At 34.1% G+C, this 15193-nt stretch overlaps 1 protein-coding gene across 1 annotated transcript; it reads left to right on the top strand.

The window, feature by feature from the left end:
- Positions 1-2188: 2188 nt before the first annotated feature.
- On the top strand, positions 2189-14453 carry LOC134279703 (uncharacterized). Its single transcript, XM_062762130.1, has 6 exons — positions 2189-2504; positions 8810-8944; positions 11178-11390; positions 12428-12483; positions 13305-13439; positions 13834-14453. The coding sequence occupies exons 1-6, from the start codon at positions 2265-2267 to the stop codon at positions 13871-13873; spliced, it is 819 nt and encodes a 272-aa protein (XP_062618114.1). The 5' UTR covers positions 2189-2264; the 3' UTR covers positions 13874-14453.
- The last annotated feature ends 740 nt before the right edge of the window (positions 14454-15193 follow it).

Raw genomic sequence — 15193 nt, 5'->3', positions numbered from 1 at the left:
GGAGTGCAGTTATACCATTTTTTTTTTCAACATGTCCATTAACTAAATAATAGTTTAAGTTAATCAGTTAATAACAATGACAGAAAATTTCTCAAATGACTGAGAAATTTTACAACTGGACATAAAATCTGCCTTTTCCCTGTGGGTTTGTGTGTCTATTCAGCTTAGAAAGATAGCTTTTCAAATTTGGGGTGGATGCTACACAAATACAAAATATTGGAATGGCCTAAATAAAACAAAATAATGATATTTTAATTCAATTATTTGACGAGTCGACAACATCAATTTCCATGCGTTTGTGGCAATAGTTCTTAAATCAAGAAGACAAGAACTAATCCATCAGTAATTCCCTTGGTCGCCATATTTGACGAACGAAAATTTTCAATATATGCCTACACCAAGTACTTACTTTAAATCTCTTTGATCAGGCTCGAGCAGCAAGTTGGAATTAATAACAATCTTATCTCTAAGGATCTTTGAAGACTTTCTTGAAATCTTTCCAAAAACGATGTCAGTTGGCTGTCTATAAAGTGTAACCTGCAAGTCTCTGTCTACTGCAGCTGCAAACACTGGAAATGACAATGACGTCACATTGGGCAAGGGTAAAAGTAGACTTCCCGACGCCCGACTATCTACAGCCCCGGAACGATATGCACATAGCGCGAGACGAACGTGAGATTACATAAATGTTAAATATGATAAAAAAAATTGATCAATATAAATTGGAAAGATATTTTTTTCTCAAAAAAGGGATTTAATATAAATATATATAATGCCCAAATGATTTTAAAGCCATTTTATCTGTCATTTGTATGTGTATATATGTACATGTGTTTTTGCATGTTAATTTATGCTGTAAATGTTTTCTTGTGATATTTTAACTGTGATAGTCGGTTTAAGAGCTCTACAGAGCTCATGTTTCTTGTTATGTATTGTATACAATGCCGACTTTAAAGCCATATATGGCGTAACTGTTCTAAAAAATATATTTTTGAAAAATACAAAATTAAGTAAAGAAATATAGTTAATACGTTCAAATTAAAGCTTTTCATATAATTCTGATCACGGAGAACACCTCGTCTCATCTAAAAATACAGTTTTATCTTCTCTGTTATGTGTTATTTAAATCTTTTGTATTTTCTTCCGATACGGAAAAAATTCTGAGAATCAAATTTAAATTGTGATATCTTTATAACGCAATTGACTTAGATTTTGTAATTTACGGAAAAGTTCTATCTTTATATAAAGTAATGATACAAATAATAAGTTCTTATAATTTTAGTCTACTGAATAATTTTCATTGCACATACGCCATATATGGCTTTAAATAAAATTTACTTACTTACTTACTTACTTACTTACTTACTTACTTACTTACTTAGGGGTTTGTAATCATATATATAGCATGTTAATGAAGACAATAGTCAATTGTCACATTTGTTACTTCAGTATATAAACAGTGTCACCCCTTGGGTAAAATATTTTTTTTTGATATGGTCAAAAACAGTAAAGGGAAAGACACCCCCCGTCGTTTTTGTGTTAATCCTGTTATTTTAAAATCACACTTTAAATTGTATTTTATAAAATTACTTTGGTATAAATAATTTATTTCTTTCACATATTTTTATAACGAATTTCATTTAAAAAGTATATATATCTTTCCCAATTTATCTTTTTAAGTTATTGTTAACAGTACCGTCATTTAAACGCATTCACTAAAATTCACAATGTTTAATGGAAAAGATTGTTTTAATAAAAAAAAACTCTCCACTAGGCCCTAAATATCCAATTGTCAAAGGTTATGAGAGAAAAACTGCATATTATGACCATTTAATTTATGAAATTCACATTCATATCGCTTACAGATAATTATATATAAGGTATTTAAAATTATTTTTACATAATTATTATGTTATAAAGCTTGACACTAAAATGTATCATTTCTTCATCTTTTTTTATTATTTTTTTTTATTATTATTATTTGTCCGTAATCTTTTCATCTCCAAACATTCGGATGGCCTCAGCTGACTACATATTATAAAATTCACAATTTTTCGGTACTTTCCGACAAGCGGATAAACCACGAGGTTGTTTAGCCTGGTTCCCTGTCCCTATTTTGCTTCGTACACTCCGCGTCACTGTAAGGATGAGCCAGTGGACCAGGTTAGAGGTTGTTTCACCGACCTCCGACGAAAGGACCCGAATGGTTTTCCCGCCGCACGTGCAGCGTCAGATTAATTCCCGCGCTCAGATCAGTGAAACGAATGATGGCCAGAAATATGCTAAGAACAAAACTCTACATTTTGACAGAAAAGATTAAGCGGAAAAACGACCGGGGATCTTTCCTAATAACCATGGCCTATGTAGACCTTGAGAAATCCGTCAAACAAATTACATTACCACAGCTGAAGCACTTTGAAAACAGCCTTCAAAAAGGAAAATATTATTTGTGCTCTAATGTAGCTGCCATCGGCGAAACTGTCCGCCTTACAGAATCCTCAAAGGTAAGAACATTCTACACTTTATTCCAAGATAGAAATGCCTATAATTTTACTTATCATTTATGCTACCAACAGTTCAGGGCCCCAATATCTTGGTCTTTTATTTCTTGTGAAAGACAGAAAGAGGGATGACAAGGGAAGAGGTATTTATTACTCTTACAGTTTACAGTTGACATACACTAAAGTCGCCAATATTACAGGTCACGTCTAGATGTTTCATTGCAAAGTTCTTCAATCCTGCTTTTATCACAAGGGGATACAGTTTAAGCTTTATTGTCCCCTAAAAATTTTGTTTTCAAAAAGTTATGAAATTAGCATTAACAATAGTTGAGAAGATGAATATGATAAATCGTTAAAGAATATGAAATAAAGGAGAGGCTTTCTGGAAATATGACGTCATTTGGTACGTTTCTAAGTTTAATAGCAGCAGAAAAGCACGTTTCTTTCCTAATTTTCCTTTTAAAAATTGTCTCCCACTGTCGCCCACTTTCATTTTTAGCTCACCTGAGCTGAAAGCTCGGGTGAGCTTTTCTGATCAACCGTTGTCCGTCTGTCTGTTAACTTTTTACACTTTCAACTTCTTCTCTAGAACCACTGGGCCAATTTTAATCAAACTTGGTGCAAATCATCCTTGGGTGAAGGGAAATTTAAATGGTTTAAACCAAGGGCCAAGACCCCTTCCAACGGGAGATAATCAAGAAAATACAAAAATACGGTGGGGTCATTAAAAAATCTTCTCCTCAAGAACCACTGGGCCAGAAAAGCTGAAACTTGTGTGGAAGCATCCTTAGGTAGTGTAGATATTGAATTGTTAAAATTATGACCCCCGGGGGTAGGGCGGGGCTTTAATAGGGAATCCAAGTTTTACATAGAAATATATAGAACAAATCTTTAAAAATCTTCTTAGAAAACACTGGGCCAGGGAAGCTGAAACTGATATGGAAGCATCCTTGGGTAGTGTAGATATTAATTTGTTAAAATCATGAACCCCGGGGGTAGGGCAGGGCCACAATAGGGAATCCAAGTTTTACATAGAAATATATATAGAACAAAAAGATCTGCATCTCCTAAGTTACTCAGGTGAACAATGTGGCCCATTGGCCTCTTGCTGGATATATGAAATGCTATAAACAGGTCCAGGAAAATCAATATATTTAGCTATATAGGTATATCTACCTATATAGCTTTATTTACCTATAAAATATTGCTATATTTAGCTATTTTGGAATAAGTTTCAGTTTTATGAAAAGCAGACAAAAAGTCGCACAATGAGTCAGTATTAGTTTTCAACATATATATCAAAATCTTTCTGAAAGAAAATTCCACTGAAAATTAATGTCTTGTACAATTTTTAGGTCACCTTAGCTGCAATAATGTAGCCCTCTCCAATTTTTTTTAATCTGATGTTTTCTGGAGAGGGCTACAATTCCATCGCATCTCCGTAATGGTGCAAAAATTTTTTTCAATAGGAGCGACTGCAGGCAAAATAAATTATTTTTACATTCAACTTACTTCTAATAAGACGAATTTTTTATTCACTGTCAACAGTAGACCCCGTTAAATGCGAAAAACTTGTAAAATAACTCTGCATGTTTCCTGGTAGTTTACTTCAGCAGCCATGACAGTTCACGCGTGACGTAATGAGACTTTCCCTTGAAATTTAGAACAACTGAATAAAGCAATTATCGATGTTTATAAATGTATGTGCTGAACTTCATCACAAAAACATAGGTATATAAAACCATTTTAAGTGTTATTTTTATGAAAGCAGCGATATTTATGTTTAAAATAAGGGAATTCCAAAAAGATCCGCTCCTATAGAACCTAAATTCTCATTGGCTGTCCCAAAATACAATCGATCAAGGTCAGTAAACATGGCGGATAAATTCGAGTTGTGATGTTGACATACACGAAAAATAAGCGATATAGGAATCGTTCTGTATATTTTTGAATTGGTTTACGTCTTGGATGACTACTTATTTGGAGTCAAGGTAAGAAATGTTAATAAAATAGCCATTTACTGTTAATTTGAGCCTAAATCCGTGCAGCAGCAAATCACTCCCGCAGCTGCACCATTATGAAGATCCTAAGGAGTTGTAGCCCTCTCCCAAAAAAAAAAAAAAAAAAAAAAAAGGAAGAGGGCTACATTATTGCAGCTAAGGTCACCTGAGTAACTCGGGTGACCGATTGCCATCTGTTTTCGTCCATTGTTGTGTGTTAACATTTGAACATTTTCAGCTTCTTCTCTGATACCACTGAACCATTTTCTACCAAATTTGGTATGCAGCATCTATGGATGAAGGGGAACAAATATTGTGAATTTCATGGTCCCCGTCCCCCTGGGGCCTGAGGGGTGGGGCCAAACCTACTAAAATTATTGCAATCTTAAAAAATCTTCTTCTTTACTCCCTGACATCAAGCAGACAAACTGTTAGCATGAATCACCGTGTATATCCCAACATGCGGGGTGTATACTATGTTGTGCGCGGGGTGTATACTTCCGAAGCGAGAGAAAGGGGGTCAATGTACGTTTTTTGTCCATTTTCTCAACTTACGGATATTTTTCGCCAGTAAGCATATGCCTACGGAAGGAAGCATTGTCTAAGGAGTATATGGATACCTGTGAATCCACTGGACACCTTCTAGTTTTATCAAACACCTCAACACAATTCCGAGGATCGGAACAAGATTGACGCTACACTGTGTTTATGATCAAATATCAGAACAAAGCTTTGCTTTATCGTCACTTTTATATTATTGTTAAATATATGTTTACAAAATAAACGTTTGTACAAATTGTCTGTAAATAAAACAGTTCGTATATAAAGATATTGACGAAAAATCAATGTTGTGTCCGGGGTGTATGCAACATGTTGTACGCAGGGTGTATACCCCATATTTTTCTTAGGATTGTGTAGTGCAAAGTATCAATGGAAATATTATATTCACACAAGCTTAAAAGCGACAGATAGTGTTGATAAAAGACCTTAATACTGATGCCAAACCAAAGAGTAATTTCCATAAACTTACTGAAATAAAAAACAAATCTAAATTTAAAAAAGAATTAAAAAAACTATCATATTCAAACATAAAAGGTGATAGATGTGCGAGGAGCGATTGTTATCTGACTAAATGCTATATTGTAGATGGTGCAATGATCTAAATCTATGTAATCATAAAATCTCTCCAAAGGGTCCCTCGCCCCCCTCCCCAATCCCTGCATTGAGGACACTTTGCCCTTTCTTTGGCTCGTTTTAATCTAAATATTTCGCGTGTTAAAAATAAAAGAAACACTACGTAAATGGTGTATTATGAATAAATTCTTTTTCTTTTTTGTTTCTGCAACATTTATTTTATCAATACATGTATTCTTAAGCATTTACGACAGTGATGTAGAATCTTTTTTGAAGGGGTACCTGAAAAAAAAAACGACATAAGTTGACTAGCTATAAAAAAAGGGGGGTGGGTATCGAAACTCCTGTGTCAGGTGGGGGTTGTAGGTCCCATCTTTTTTCAGTACCAATTCTCCTTTTTTTACTTAAACATACTACATAACCATTTTTTGACTATGTTGCAACAAAAAAAAGGGGGGGGGGGCAACCTGACTTTTGATTCCTCGAACATTTCTGTAGTGAAAACTTGTGACTGGAACAAATAGGGGGGTGATACTACGTGTCTGTATGATACATGTATATTAATTTTCCTTTCAATTTCCGCAATATGTGGACTCATTTTTCCTTATCTGAAAAGATTTCATATTTTACAAATCACAATAAACATGTAAAGCCGGCTATGAAAATGCACATTTGTAACAAGGGACGACAATTTTCCGAGGGCTGGCACAATTGAAAAAAAAAACAACTGTTTTTGGTACAATTACATTTTTACGTTGACGTGTAAATAATATCAATTATGTTCACCCTCCTCTAATTTATTATCGTATATACTCGTAGTAAAGTTACGCCCCCCCCCCCCCCACAAATACACCTTCCTCGGGCCCATTCCTAGAAAGTATGACATTACAAAAAGCTAAATATTTTCAAACCCATTTAAAAAGTATTAAAAAAAGTTAAACAGAAATTATGAGTAAATGTTAAATTTTCAAAATGATGCATGTGTGAAGAATTTATTAAGAAAGGATCTGCATAAGGTGCCTTTAAATCGAAGAAGAAATGAATTCTTGGTTATCACATTAAACAGTTAAACAAAGTACCCTGTACATTTACTTCCATGTGCATGCACAGCCAAAAGTACGATGAACGTGTATCAATTTTATTGAATAATTAAAAAAATAAATAGAACTCTTACAAAAATCAATTGTTAACAATTTTTTTAATGACATTTCAGACAATAATATTATAGAGTAAAAAGAGGGGTATACACCCCGCGTACAACATGTTGCATACACCCCGGACACAACATTGATTTTTCGTCAATATCTTTATATACGAACTGTTTTATTTACAGACAATTTGTACAAACGTTTATTTTGTAAACATATATTTAACAATAATATAAAAGTGACGATAAAGCAAAGCTTTGTTCTGATATTTGATCATAAACACAGTGTAGCGTCAATTTTGCTCCGATCCTCGGAATTGTGTTGAGGTGTTTGATAAAACTAGAAGGTGTCCAGTGGATTCACTGGTATCCATATACTCCTTAGACAATGCTTCCTTCCGTAGGCATATGCTTACTGACGAAAAATATCCGTAAGTTGAGAAAATGGACAAAGAACTTACATTGACCCCCTTTCTCTCGCTTCGGAAGCATACACCCCGCGCACAACATAGTATACACCCCGCATGTTGGGATATACACGGTGATGAATGTAATAAGCAATGAGTCCTCTACCTAAATTGTGAAATTTATGGCCCCAGGGTCACAGGTTCTAGTGCTAGGGCGGGACTATATATATTATATAGTGAAAATGCATTATTTCCTTGAAAATCTTCCTCTCTGCTTCTGGTTTTTAAATAAACTAATTACATAGTTATGATTAGTAAGAGTGCCTCTTCCAGATTTCTGAATTTTATAGCGCTAGGATCAGGGGTTCTAGTGTTTCGCGGGGCTCTATAGATTATATATAGTGAAAATGCATTTTTTCTTTGAAAATCTTCTCTGCTTCTGAGTATTAAATAAACTAATTAAGCACATTGTTCTGATAAGCAAAAGTTCCTTTTCAAAAATTGTGACTTTTATTGCCCCAGAATCAGGGGTTCAGGTGTTAAGGCTCTTTTGATTATTCAGTAAAAAAAACATTAATTCTTAGAAAATATTTTCCTTTGCTTTTGGGTTTATGCTAATGATCCAAGTATATATATTAATGATGAAGGAAGGTGCATCTAGCAAAATGATTATTTTTTATCCCCCCCCCCTCCCCTCCTGGGTCAAGGATTGGTGGGTGGGAGTTACATGGTCTGAAAACAAATTAATGCTTTGAAATGCCCAAATTTTGCAAGTACACTAAAGTTAATGCAAGCTATATATTATATAAAAAGCAAGAGTTTCACTATTGTAGTTTTCACACAATAAAACTATAGTCACCCCCTTTAAATACTTCTAGATAACAACCCTAATCTTCTTTATTTGTGTCACTACAAGACATTTTATTATAACCCCCACAAACAAAGTTTGGGGGGTTATAGGAATCACCTTGTCCGTCTGTCTGTGCAATGGTGTCCGGTCCATATTTTTCTTAGAGGGACATTACAATCTACTACTCCACACTAAGATTGCTCATGACCCAAGGGTGTGTCATGACCTTGACCCAAGGTCATTTGGGCAAGTTCAAGGTCACTGGAAGAAAAATTTCATAATTCGTGTCTGGTACATATCTTTCTTATGGATAAACTTGGTAAATTCTCATTTCACACAAAGATTGCCCATGAAACCCTATTTTGTGTCATGACCTTGACCCAAGATCATTTGGGGAAGTTCAAGGTCACTGGAAGAAAAATTTCATAATTCGTGTCTGATCCATATTTTTCTTATGGATAAACATGGTAGGTTCTCATTTCACACAAAGATTGCCCATGACAAAATTGTGTGTCATGACCTTGACCCTAGGTCATTTGGGGAAGTTCAAGATCACTGTTAAAAAAATTTCATAATTTGTGTTTGATACATATCTATTATGGAAAATATTACTTCTGAAAAATCCAGCGGGGGGTATTTTGTCCAGTTTGGACAGTTCTTGTTGTATCATAATTGATTTAGACAAGTAGATCGAAATATCTGAGTACCTTAACAAAACACCTGCTCTACTAAATATTGCTGAAATCTGAACACAATTGACATGTTTTAAGGTTTTTGAAACATCTCCATTCGAAATGAACCAATCTGTCATTGACACATACCTCAACCCACCACAAGAAACAGTCGAGGAAATTCTCCAATCACCACAAAAAAGAATGGTTTCAGTCAGAGGTATTTTACGAAAAGTAAGCATAAATTTATTTCTTTCTTTTATATAAGGCTCAAGTGAACTTTTCTGATCACATTTGTCCGTTGTCTGTCCGTCTGTATACTTTTAAGGTCACCTGAGCCGAAGGCTCAAGTGAGCTATAAAACTGATCACATTTTGTCTGGCGTCCTTCTGTCCGTCTGTCTGTAAACTTTTAACATTTTAGACTTCTTCTCAAGAACCGCAGGGCCAATTTCAACCAAACTTGCCACAAAGCATCCTTGGGTAAAAGGGATTCAAGTTTGTTCAAATGAAGGGCCACACCCTTTTCCAAGGGGAAATAATTATGAATTAGAGAAAAATTAATTGCATTTTAAAAAAATCTTCTTCTGAAAAACAACTGAGCCAGGAAAGATGAAACTCACATGGAATCATCCTCAGGTAGTGTAGATTCAAGTTTGTTCAAATCATGACCCCCGGGGCTAGGGTGGGGCCAAAATGGCCGACTCAAGTTTTACATAGGAATATATAGGAAAAATATTTAAAAATCTTCTTTTCAAGAACCACTAGGCCAGGAAAGATGAGACTTATGTGGAATCATCTTCAGGTAGTGTAAATTCAAGTTTGTTCAAATCATGACCCCTGGGATAGGGTGGGGCCAAAATGGCCAACCCAAGTTTTACATAGGAATATATAGGAAAAATCTTTAAAAATCTTCTTCTCAAGAACCGCTGGGCCAGGAAAAATGAAACTCATGTGGAATCATCCTCAGGTAGTGTAGATTCAAGTTTGTTCAAACCATGACACCCGGGGCTAGGGTTGGGTAAAAATGGCCGACCAAAGTTTATATAGGGATTTATAGGGAAACCTTTAAAATCATCTTTACAAGTACTTCAAACCTATGATTGGTGATATTAATATGAAATCATTTTCAGGTAGTGTAGATTCAAGTTTGTTCAAATCATGAACCCATGGGGGGTTAAAATTAAATCCCCCCCCCCCCCCCCCCCCCCAGTAAACTTTCATTTCTGATCTGATATGTGCTTTCTCCTAGCCAATCTGCTCAGGTGAGCGCTGTGGTCCCTGGGCCTCTTGTCACATTTACTTCTCTTCAAGAACCACTGGGCCAATTTTGACCAAAATTGGTACAAAGCATCCTTGGGTGAAAGGGAATTTAAATTGTTAAAATGAAGGGACATATCCCCTCGCAAGGGGAGAAAATCAAGGAAAGACAAAAATAGGGTTGGGTCATTAAAAAATCATCTTCTCAAGAAACGCTGGGCCAGAAAAGCTGAAACTTATGTGGAAGCATCCTGGTATATTATAGATTCTAAATTATTCACATCATGACCCCCATCGGAAAGGCGGGCCACAATCGGGAATCAGTTTTATAGAGAAATATATAGGAAAAATCTTTGAAAATCTTCTTCTCTAGAACCACTGGGCCAGAAAAGCTGAAACTTATGTGGAAGCATCCTGGTATAGTTTACATTCCTAATTGTTAAAATAATGACCCCCGGGGGAAGGGCAGGGCCACAATTGGGTATCAAAATTTTAGATGGAAATATATTGGAAAAATCTTTAAAAATCTTCTTCTCAAGAACTGCTGGGCCAGGAAAGCTGAAACTTATGTGGAAGCATCCTGGTATAATGTTGATTCTAAATTGTTAAAATAATGACCCCCAGGGGAAGGGCGGGGCCACAATGGGGAATCAAACTTTTATATTGAAATACAAAGGAAAAATCTTTGAAAATCTTCTTCTCAAGAACCACTGGGCCAGAAAAAGTGAAACTTATGTGGAAGCATTCTGGGGTAGTGTAAATTCTAAATTGTAGGAATCATGACCCCTGGGGGAAGAGCGGGGCCATTGTAGGGAATAAAAGTTTCACGTAGAAATATATAAGAAAAATCTTTTAAAATCTTCTTCTCAGGAACCACTGGGCAAAAAAAGCTCAAACATATGTGCCCATGGAAGGATCATTGCGTAGTATAAATTTCAAAATGTCTAAATTATGATCAGTGGGGTAGGCTGGGGATGCATTATGTATAACAAGGGGGAAATCCGGTAAAGAACAGAATGGTCAAAGCTTCTCAGGTGAGTAATGTGGCCCATGGGCCTCTTGTTATAGATACTTGTGAACATTCTTTTTAGAAAACATGATCATAATGATTATAATGTACAGTAATAATGTACAAAGATCACGTACATTTTATATTTTTACAATTAAATTGTATAACATATTTCTAATATACAAAGTATTTGTTCAAGTCATCACAGATCATAGAATCGCCCAATAGTAAGAGGAAGGAGATAACAATAGAGTCGATGGAAGGTACTTCCCGAGTAGTTTGTAAATTGTGGGGAGACCATGCCGACAAGTGTCTGCCGCAGAATGATGAAGTCGTGACTGTCTGCAACGTAGAAGTTGCAACATTTAAAGATATAATTTCACTAAATTCAACCCTGCTTACTTCCATAAAGGTATGAACTGAAATTCTTGTTCTCTTAACATAAATATAATTTACATTTTTAGGTCACCTGAGTAAAGTTACATCACCTGAGTAAACTCAGGTGACCTATTCCTATCCATTTTCATCCGTCAGCGTACAGTAATGTTTGAACATTTTGAGCTTCTTTTCTGAAGCCAGTAAACCAATTTCAACCAAATTTGGCATAAAACATGCATGTAAAACAAAAATTGTTAATTTCATGATCCCTGTCTCCTGCAGGATGGAACCAAAACCACTCAAATTAGTGCAATCTTGAACAAGATGTGTTTGGAAAACACTATTCATCCATCTTCAACTCAATTTAAAAAAAAAAAACACTTTTAGCATATGGGCCATAGTCAAGGGCACAAGATCACAGATCTTGATGTCATTCAAAAGAACTTGATTAGTAAAATATGCATACCAAATATGAAGTCTCTATCTCTCATTGTTCAAAAGTTATGCTGAAGATTCAAAACAGATATTTTTAGCATATAGGACACTGTCAAGGTCACAAGGTCATTGACCGTAGTGTTGTATGAAACGAATTAATCAGTGGCATATGCATACCAAATTTAAAGTCTCTATCTTTTATGGTTCATAAGAAAAGGTGAAAGTTAAAAAAAATATTTTTAGTATATCGGTCAAGGTCACCGAGTCATTGCTCTTGATGTCATTTGAAAGAGCTTAATTAATAATTTTTTTCTTCCTTTATTTTTATAACATACCAGTTGAGCTAAAGACTTAACAGACACTTCTGGTTTATTCATTCTTTTGAAACCTTGAAAAGTGGCCACATGTGTAGCTAATTTCTTGTTCTCAAACAAGTCATCTCTTAAATCAGGTTTGACTGTAGTGAAAATGCATGCTCCTGTCTATTTTACTAATAGAAAAAATAATGTAAAACTTGCAGATCAATAAGAAAAAAAATACATTCAAGTGACTCTTTTCAAACAAAGGATTAAGTTGCATGAACTTTCCACTTTAATGCTTTAATTAAAAATTATTACAACAATTTTTCTATCATAGGAATCCGAAGAGAACACCATAGTCGAAGGAAAAGTCGAAGGGGTAGATTTTAGAGAGTAAGTCGATCATTAAATTTTATTCTTCTTCTTCACTGACTACAACTGAAAGATTACTTGACATTTTGTCATCACATATCCTATGATTTTTAGCTCACCTGAGCCGAAGGCTCAAGTGAGGTTTTCTGATCACATTTTGTCCAGTGTCCATCTGTCTGTCTGTCGATCCGTCTGTAAACTTTTCACATTTTCGACTTTTCTTCAAGAATCACTAGGCCAATTTCAACCAAAATTGCCACAAAGTATCCTTGGGTGAAGGAAATTCAAGTTTGATCAAATGAAGATAATTGGGAATTAAGGTCCCAAAATGGCCGACCAAAGTTTCATATAGGATATATAGGAAAAGTTTTTTAAAATCTTGTCTAGAATAGCATAGTCATTATTCATCATATTTACATAGAAGCATCCTCAGCTGGTGTAGATTCAAGTTTGTTCAAATCACCGCTTAATGTTTTTTCAAATCAAAGCTTAATGACCAACATTCATTAAAAACATTCCACAAATTTTGCTTCTTCTAATATTTTGTCATCAGTTTAACTCTGGTTTTGAATAAACATGCGTATATGTAGGCTCTTTATGAAAGCACATTAGCTTTAATTTCTCATAACTATCTTTGAAAGTTGAAATTGCGATTATTTGTCTTTCTGAGTAACAGACAGTTCGTTCATGTATTTTCTCAATAAAATCGGAAGTAAAAGTATTTTTTCTCTATATACGTCACAGGTCACTTGGTGTGGAGGACCCTTAAATAAAGAAATTTGGAAAAAAAATTCTTAAACTAGCCATAGTGACTCAAAGATCTTTTTTTTTTTTTCATCTAGGGACTTCAGCTATCTCATCATTGACACAAAAACTTATAAAGTAAAAACAACGGAACTGGAAAGAATATTTCCCAGAGGGTTCGAACAAGACATACATATCAAAGGAAGCGCTCATGGATTTACCATTGTTGAACTGTAAAGTTATTTATATAACTATATATATAATCATGATCTCAATATCTCTCATTAAAATAATTATATAATCATGATCTCAAAATCTCTCATTAAAATAATTGCAAACAGTATCAATAATGCAAAATTTCAACTTTTTACTTTTAATATATCTAGTATTACAGATTGTACCTCTTCAACAAATATAATTATTTGGAAAAAAATTTCTTCAGGATTATCAATGAGGTCAAAAATTTATATATTACAACATTGCAAATACTATCAATATAAAGTATATCAAAACATTTTTACTATTAATCCATTTTTAATGAAACTCTTGAAGAAATAGATCTTCACAATATTTTTAAAGTACTTTCATGCAACTTTAATTTTCATTCATAATTCTTCATTTTTCCAGAGAGAAGATCAACCCAGCAAAGAAACCTAAGAGAGATTAAACTTTTCAAGAAAAGTACTTCTTTTGAACAACGCTCATTTCATTTCACCTATAATTCAAAGCTCAAATAAGCTTTTCTAATCATAATTTGGTCGTCTGTCTAGCTGTCCGTCTGTCTGTAAACATTTCATATTTTTAACTTCTTTTCAAGAACCACTGGAGCAATTTCAATAAAACTAAACACAAAGCATCCTTGACCACAGAAGACTCAACTACTATCTTCATATGAAAGGCCATGCATGACCTCTTATAAAGGGAAATAATGAAGACATAATTAAAATTTTGTGGCATGTTTGTAAATCTCCTCATCAAGAACTACAGAGTTGGGAAAATATAAAACTAATCTGGAAACATCTTCAAGTATTGCACATTACAAAATTTGATTTTTAAATTATGACCCCCAGACATAGCCTGAGGCCACCAGATATGATCAAAGTTTAACATACGAATATATAAGAAAAAACTTTAAAAAATCTTCTTAAAGACAACAAATCCATGATCTTTGACATCTTATATGTATGCATCCTCATGTAGTCATTTAATTAGTTCAAATCATTAAATGTCCCCTCATGAAAGGGTGCTTTTCAAATGAAAATCATATTTTTAGTACAAATATTTATAGGAAAAAATTGAAAATCTCTCAAGAATAACAAAGCAAAATTGCTCATATTTACAAAAAATAAAAAGTTGTGTTATTAAATTTGTATAAATCATGACCCCAAGGGTTAAGGTAAATAAACAGTGGACAATCAAATTTAATAAACGAATATATATTAAACAAATATTTCCTTCTGAAACAGCTTCAAAAACATGCCATTGCAAATATACATATCAAAACATACTCAACGCCATCCTTAAAGAAATGTTTGTTTAGAATTGCCACCTTGGGGGGTTCAGACCCATGAGGGAGGGAGGTTTTTTTTTTTTTTAATTGAAGCTAAATGATTAAAAAATCTTGGTGAACAGTAAAGATTTTCAATAATTTTCTTTCTTTTATTTATTGATATGTTTTGTTTTGTTTTGAAAAATTATATATAGCACTACACAGAATGGTACTCATATATCAATCTAATTCAGATGTTAGATCTGAACATTTGTTAGAATTCACCTTAAACGTCAAACTTCTATTTTATTTAAAAATCATTTTTTAAACAATTCTATCAGTGTATTTCATAGCATTGCTCTTGTTTAACATTACATTTCAAAGACTAGCTTGTGAGTTGTCATACTGTCAGATATTTTTCATTTCTTATCCTTGCAATTTTCTAACTGGGATCTGAACAATCTTTTTTATTTCAACATCACGGACTTAGCCTCTCAA

The sequence above is a fragment of the Saccostrea cucullata genome, unplaced genomic scaffold (genome assembly GCF_032062105.1).
Source record: "Saccostrea cucullata isolate Sc308-1 unplaced genomic scaffold, CSIRO_AGI_Scuc_v1 ctg6220, whole genome shotgun sequence".
In the NCBI taxonomy this organism is placed as follows: Eukaryota; Metazoa; Mollusca; class Bivalvia; order Ostreida; family Ostreidae; genus Saccostrea; species Saccostrea cuccullata.
Note: the sequence above shows the minus strand (reverse complement) of the source record. Positions and strands in the feature narration are given on the sequence as shown.

Bases quoted from the DNA above. Each gene is read 5' to 3' on its own strand.
- LOC134279703 (XM_062762130.1), top strand. From the start codon at position 2,265: ATGATGGCCAGAAATATGCTAAGAACAAAACTCTACATTTTGACAGAA. The intron at 8,945-11,177 runs GTAAGCATAAAT...TATTTGTTCAAG, and splicing joins TCAGAGGTATTTTACGAAAA to TCATCACAGATCATAGAATC. The intron at 12,484-13,304 runs GTAAGTCGATCA...TTTTTCATCTAG, and splicing joins GAAGGGGTAGATTTTAGAGA to GGACTTCAGCTATCTCATCA.